Source organism: Mastomys coucha, unplaced genomic scaffold (genome assembly GCF_008632895.1).
Source record: "Mastomys coucha isolate ucsf_1 unplaced genomic scaffold, UCSF_Mcou_1 pScaffold8, whole genome shotgun sequence".
NCBI classification, from domain to species: domain Eukaryota; kingdom Metazoa; phylum Chordata; class Mammalia; order Rodentia; family Muridae; genus Mastomys; species Mastomys coucha.
The window spans coordinates 61,145,968-61,153,413 of NW_022196914.1; the positions used below are offsets into that span (position 1 = coordinate 61,145,968).

At 41.7% G+C, this 7,446-nt stretch overlaps 1 protein-coding gene across 1 annotated transcript in view; it reads left to right on the forward strand.

Moving 5' to 3' along the window:
* Ccdc125 (coiled-coil domain containing 125) overlaps window positions 1-7,446 on the forward strand; it is a 34,937-nt gene that overhangs the window by 8,354 nt on the left and 19,137 nt on the right. Inside the window, exons 3-8 of the mRNA XM_031360094.1 lie at window positions 142-455; window positions 1,563-1,621; window positions 2,864-2,950; window positions 4,080-4,157; window positions 5,710-5,795; window positions 7,349-7,383. Coding sequence (XP_031215954.1) covers window positions 158-455; window positions 1,563-1,621; window positions 2,864-2,950; window positions 4,080-4,157; window positions 5,710-5,795; window positions 7,349-7,383 — 643 coding nt within the window. The 5' untranslated portion in view covers window positions 142-157. The remainder of the gene's footprint in view (window positions 1-141; window positions 456-1,562; window positions 1,622-2,863; window positions 2,951-4,079; window positions 4,158-5,709; window positions 5,796-7,348; window positions 7,384-7,446) is intronic.

Here is a 7,446-nt window from a genome sequence, read left to right on the forward strand (position 1 = left end):
CCTCCTCCTCCCCTTTCCTCCTCCTCCTCTCCCTTCCTCCTCCTTCTCCGCCCCCTCCCCCTTCCTCCTCCTTTTGCTTTTTCTCCTCTGACTTCTTCTTGCTGACTGCTTTTTAACCACTGTTTTCCCTAACTATGACAGAAACAATATTTGGCTAATGAGCAAAGTGTCGAGGTCATCGAGTGTGGCCGAGGACATCTGGGAAACCGAGGATGACATGACTGAAGGTGACCTAGGGTATGGCCTTGGAAGAAAACCTGGTGGTATTTATGAAGTTCCGTGTTCGATTACATCTAAGAAAAGGTCAGATGGAAAGAACCCAAGCCCTCCTCCATTTCCAAGAAAGGGGGAAGAAAGAAGTGAAACTGTTTCCCAGTATTCTAGGAATAAGGGTGTTCAAGATACATGCTCTCACGGATGCAGAGCATCCAGCTACAGATGGCTGAGCAGCACTGGTAAGACCACTGGACTATCTTCCCTCCCCTGTGGATATAATCAGGGCCCTTACTCTCCCAGCACAGGAAAATCAATAACAGCAATAGATTTTCATCTTTATCTCTTTAAGATTTTTTTAGATTAAATCTGTTTATTGGGGAATTGGGAGGGGGATGCAATCACATGCCAAGGTATGTCACAACTCGAGGGAGCCAATTCGTACCCTCAACCATGTGGGTTCCAGGACTAGAACTCAAGTCATTAGACTTGGTGGCAGTCTCCTTTACTTGCTGAGCCACCTCACTGGCCAACATCTTATTCCCTTGAAAGAATTTGTGGAGTTCAAAAGGAACTGATGTTCTTATTTCTGAGTACTGCAGCAGTCACAAGGCATAGTAGGTAGTCTGCTCTAACAGATGTGTGAGTCTGGTAGCTGCTTACCACAGTTCCCTTGTTTGTTCTACAGTTTTATGCCCCGCCCCACCCCCGCCCCAGTCAACAGTTATTGGGTCACTAGGTACCAGGTGCAGATGTAGGTTCTGGGAATAATAATAAATAAACTAATAAAATAATTAAGGTGACAGAAGACATCTGGCTGGTCATTGGTGTTAGAAAGAAGTTAAAGTTTAGTTCCTAGGTGTTATTATTACCACACCAATTAAACTTAAGCTAACTACTAAAATCCACTTATTTGATTTAAACATTCATGTTTTCTGACATATTTGCGTAGTAATTAGTCAATTCATTAACATAAGTTTCATATCACGATTCTTTAGAAGCTATATTTTCAAAATCACATATCTTTTAGCTTGTGGATATCTAAGGGGTCATATTTTTAAATTCTTAATTATAGTAAATTTTTTTATTTTGCAATTCAGGGATGAACTATTTAGTATTTTGTAAACAAATCTTCTGTATTTTGCTGGGGGGCGGGTCCCATTTGAGACAGGGTCTCTCTACATAGCTTTGACTGTCCTGGGATTTACTGTGTAGAGCAGCTTGGCCTGAAACTCACAGAGATCCACCTGCCTGTGCCTCCCATGTGTCAGGATTTAAGGAGCACAACACCATGCCCAGCTAAATGACTGGCACTTAACTAAAGAAAGTATTCACTTTCCCTCCAATAGACTCTGGTTCAGAATTGTCGGATGAACAATTAAGGCGCCGTCTTCATGAAGCTTTAGAGGTATGTCCTCATGACACTGAGGAGCACTTCCAACAGACCCCTCCTCCCCTTTATCTCTTGAGTTCATACTTTACAGCAGGCCTCATCTGTTTCTTATGTGTGCTCACTCTTTTTCTCTCTCTCTTTCTATCTCTGACTTTGTGTATGTTCCTCTCCCTCTGACTCTCTGTCTCTGTCTCTCTCTCTCTCTTTTATTTATTTGTTTATTTATTTATTGGTTTTTTTCGAGACAGGGTTACTCTGTGTAGCCCTGGCTGTCCTGGAACTCACTCTGCAGACCAGGCTGGTGTCAAATTAGGAAATTCACCTGCCTCTGCCTCCCAAGTGCTGGGAGTCTGTCTCTTTTCTTTGTGTATGTATTGCCACAGTACAAATCAGACAGGACATCAGAGAACAACTCGCTTGAGTTAGTTCTCTCGCTCTGTCCTGTGGGTTCCAGGGATTGAATTTAAGTGGTCAGACTTGGAGGTGAAAGGAAAAAATTAAAGCTTTGGACCTGTGCTGACTAGGAAGAAAAGTTATGGGCCTAAGAATCCATCATAAGCTGGCCCACATAGGCCTGGGAATGAGTAAGCAGTCTGTTAGACATCCTGAGAACTAGCAGGTCAAAAAGACATAAACTACATGTCTGGGCAGATATGGTGTAAGGTCAGATGCTCTGTTGACTCAGATTAACACCAACCTTAGGAATTTTCTACTCTGTTCTGCACGTAATATAATTAATATTTGAACTAGCCAATAATGTATAGCCACACTGATTCCTTTGTTCCCCTAGACCCATTTTCCTATATAAACCCCTAACTTTTGAGCCTCGTGATCGATTCCACTATCTCCTGCGTGAGATAAGTATGGAGTCAGCCCGGAGTGCCCCGAAATTAAACTGCCTCATGTTTTTACATCAAGACGGTCTCTCGTGATTCCTTGGGTGCACGTCTTCCTGAGATTTGAGTGGGGGTCTCCCCACGGGGGTCTTTCAGAGGCAAGCTCCTTACCCTTCTGAGCTGTCTTACTGGCCCCAGTTCTTGTCTCTTAAAAAGCCCTCTGAGCCGGGCAGTCAGTGCTTCTAACCTCTGAGCCACCTCTCTAGCCCTTAACAGAGCATTTTCATCTTGTCTTAGATTATCCTGTGCATTTTAATTTTTTAAAAAAATTCTATCTCTCTGGGCAGTGGTGGCATATGCCTTTAATCCCAGGGGTTCCATGCCTTGCAAACATTGAAGTTTACGATATCTCTGTCCTCAGGAAGTAGAGATTTTAAAAACGGAACTTGAAGCTTCTCAAAGACAACTTGAAGGTAAAGAGGAAGCACTGAAAATCCTTCAAAGCATGGTAAGAATTTACTTCTAAAAATTCATCACTTAGTGTATTCTAATAATAAGTGGTATTGTAATCCCTGCACTCAGGAGACAGTTGCAGGAGGATCAAGAGTTCAAGACCAGGCTACATCCTGAAACACTGTTTTGGAAACAAGACACAAGACACCCCAACACACTCCAAAACCAGCAACCAACAGTAATTAGTGATGTTTTTACCTTGTAAAATAGAAATATCAGTGTTTGGAGGCTGGTAAGATGGCTCAGCGGTTAAGAGCACTGACTACTCTTCCAAAGGTCCTGAGTTCAAATCCTAGCAACCACATGGTGGCTAACAACCATCTGTAATGAGATCTGATGCCCTATTCTGGTGTGTCTGAAGACAGCTACAGTGTACTTACATATAATAAATAAATAAATCTTTAGAAAAAAAGAAATATCAGTGTTTAATATTGCTGGGTTTTTGAGATACAGATTTTTTTTTTTTTTTTTTTTTTTTTTTTTTTTTTTTTTTTTTTTTTGGTTTTTCTGAGACAGGGTTTCTCTGTATAGCCCTGGCTGTCCTGGAACTCACTCTGTACTCAGAAACTCTGAAATCAGAAATCTGCCTCAAACTCAGAAATCTGCCTGCCTCTGCCTCCCAAGTGCTGAGATTAAAGGAGTGTGCCACCACTGCATGGCATAAGCTGTTATCTTAAATTAAGTGTGGGGCTGGAGAGATGGCTCAACAGTTGGCAGTACATTCTGTTTTTGCACAGGGCCCAAGTTTGGTTCCCAGCACCCAGGTCAGGTATCTCACAAGGTGCCTGTAATTCCTGCTCCAAGAGATCTGACATCCCCTTCTATCTTCCTCAGGCACCTGCGCACATGCACACAGACTCACAGAAGTACACCTATTGAAAGTAAAATAGATCTTTAAAAAATGAAATGTGTATTTGCACATGTACAAATGTTAACATGTGCAAGTAGGAATGTTTTAAAACTGAATTTTAGCAGGGCAGTGGTAGCCTTTACTCTCAGCACTTGGGAGGCTGGATCCCTTGAGTTTGAGGCACAGATAAACTCTGTCTCAAAACAAACAAAACACAAAAAGAAAACAAATATTACTGACTGATTTTACTGATGCTGTTTTTATTTTTTCATAGGCAATGCTTGGCAAAGCCACAAGCCACACGCAGACAATGCTTCAAAAAACTATAGAACAAAAGAGATCTTTGGAGAAGGTATTTGCAACTGTTAGCATCGATGCGACCATTTGGATATTTAAACATGATTTTCTTAGGCTCGCCACCGTAATGGGTGTGCCACTCATGGCACTCTCCGTAAGGGGTGCTTGAGTCTTTGATGGTTTTCCCTTTGGGCACTTATATTTTAAAACAGATCGTCACACGGGTAAAGTATGGTTCCCTTATTTCCCTGGTCTGGTAGCAGGTCAGCCAATGAAAGTTTTTGGTTCTTTGTTTGTTTGTTTTTGTTTTTCGAGACAGGGTTTCTCTGTGTAGCCCTGGCTGTCTTGGAACTCACTCTGTAGACCAGGCTGGCCTCGAACTCAGAAATCCGCCTGCCTCTGCCTCCCAAGTGCTGGGACTAAAGGTGTGTGTCACCACCGCCCCATTTTTCTTCTCTTTTTCTTCCTCTGCCTCAGGCAGGATAAGCATGTTTTTGAACATCTCACTGTATATGAGATTAGGGATCAATGGAAATATTCTCTCTCTCTCTCTCTCTCTCTCTCTCTCTCTCTCTCTCTCTCTCTCTCTCTCTCTCTCTCTTTCTCATTTTATTTATTATGTTTACTGTGTTCTGCCTGCATGGCCAGAAGAGGGCACCAGATCTCAGATCTCATTACAGATGGTTGTGAGCCACTATGTGGTTGCTCAGAATTGAACATATGACCTCTAGAAGAGCAGTCAGTACTCTTAACCTCTAAGCCATCTCTTCAGCTCCAGTGTCTCCTTCTTATGTCAATTTTATTGTCCCTTGATGGAGTCATTTGGACAAAGACTCACAATTGTAAATTTAGTTTCTGGTTTCTATATGGGCAGAGTTGGGCACTAAGAAATCTGGGCACAGTACAGTGATTGGTTTTTAAAGATTTTATTATTTATATATTTTATGTATATTGCTATTTTGTCTGCATGTACAACAGCACACCAGAACCAGCACACATTTTGCATCTCCTGGGATTACAATTACAAATGGTTGTGAGCCACCTTGTGGATGCTGGGAATTGAGCTTAGGACCTCTGGAAAAGCAGTCACTGCTCTTAACCACTGAGCCATCTCTCCATCCCCTTTTTTGGTTTTTATTTGTTGGTTTGTTTTTGGCACAGGGTTTTTCTTCTTTTTTTTTCTTTTTATTTATTTATTTATTTATTTTTGTAGACAGGGTTTCTCTGTGTAGCCCTGGCTGTCCTGGAACTCACTCTGTAGACCAGGCTGGCCTCAAACTCAGAAATCTACCTGCCTCTGCCTCCTAAATGCTGGGATTAAAGGCGTACACCACCACCGCCCAGCAGTACAGCTAATTTTGAACCCAAACAGTTAAAAATGTTTTTTCTGTGTTCAGTGAGCTCTGGCAAAGTGTCTCTGAATGCTGAAGAAGTCCATTTGATGTACAAATGCCATAGAACCTTCTGAGCAGTCTTTTGCTCTTTTAACTGTTGTATGATTGAATGATTTACTTCACCCTTCAGTGTCTCTAAATGATTTATACCGATAATTTTTCATGAAATGCAACCCCTTTTTAAATTTGAAGGTAATATTTCTCTTTCTATAGGAAATAAATGCCTTGCAGTGGGAATTGGAATTTGATCAGGATAGATTTAAAAATATAGAAGAATCTTGGATCCAGAAATATGACAGGTTTGTATATTTATGGCATTGAGAATTAAAGGCCTCATGCATGTTATACAGTTACACTACAACTGAGGGGCATTTTACAAAAATTCACTTTTATTTTTAATTATACACATATATATTATTTTTAATTATACACATATATGTCTAAGTGTGGATATGTGTACATGAGTGCAGAGGCCCACAGAGGCTAGAAGAGGGCACTGGATCCTCTGGTGCTCAAGTTACAGGCAAGTAACATAACTCCCTCTGCCTGACATGATTGCTGGGACCTGAACTCCAGTCCTTCCTGTGTGCAGTATGTGCTTTCAACCCCTGAGCCCTATCTCTAGCCCTTGGGTTTCTGGCTTTAACTAGATTTATTTCTCTTGTTAAGCTTCCGATGCTGGATAATTAGGGAAATTTTGTAACTAATTTCATTTTTATTCAAAAGACACAGTGACCTGTTGCTTTCTTTTTTGTTTGTGTATTGGAATGCCTCAGGTCAAGCCCAGTGCTCAGGCTACACAAAGGCTCCATCACCAAGCCGCATCACCAGTGGCCCATCCTTTGTATTGTTTTTTTAAATTATGTGAGCTCTAATATAAGATTCACCACCTTGAGCTGGGCAGTGGTGGAGCATGCCTCTAATTCCAGCACTTGGGAGGCAGAGGCAGGCAGATTTCTGAGTTCAAGGCCAGCCTGGTCTACAAGGTGAGTTCCAGGACAGCCAGGGCTACAAAGAGAAACCCTGTCTTGAAAAACTAAAAAAAAAAAAAAAATACCACCTTGACCTTTTTAAAATATATAGTTGGCCAGGCAGTTGTTATGTATTCCTTCAATTTCAGTACTCTGGAGACAGGCAGGTGGATCTCTGTGAGTTTGATGCCAGCTGGGCTATACAGAGAAACCCTGTATCATTAAAAAAAAAAAAAAAAAAGTATAGTTCATCGTTATTAAGTCCCACATAGGATTGCATGCTTGTAACACCAATACTCAAGAGTCTAAGGCAAGAGGACTGCTGTGAATTCGAGGCCAACCTGGACCTGCAGTGGTATATTAGTACAGCTAGGGCTGCTCTGCAAGATCCAATCTCCAAAACCAAATAGCATAATCACATTAAACCAGGTATGGCGATGCAAGCCTGTAATAACACTAAGAAGATTTAAGCAGGGGGATTAGCTCAGCTTAGGCTGTACAGCAAGACTCTGGCCCAAAGCAAACAAGCATGAAATGGTGGTCCACTCATGCACTCTGGATGTTTGACTGAGGGATCACAAGTTCAAGATCATCCTCAGCTACGTAGAGAGTTCAAGGTCAGCTCAAGCTACATGAGACAAAAATCCACAGAGAAGGCCATTTTACAAACATCACGATCACACATCCAGAAAGCCCCATCAAACAGCAGCTCTTCATTAGTGCCTCCCGAGACCACTGACAACCGACATTCAGTCTCTTGCTTGTCTCTGAATCTGATGACTCTGAGTGCTTCATATTTACAGAATCATACAGTATTCATCCTTTTCAATTGCCCTGCAGGGTTCCTCCATGTTGTAACGTGTTTCAGAATTTCTTTCCAGGATATCTAGTTTCTTCCAAGAAGATTTTGATATTGGTGTGTGTGTGTGTGTGTGTGTGTGTGTGTGTGTGTGTGTGTACTTGTTTACACCTTTAATCC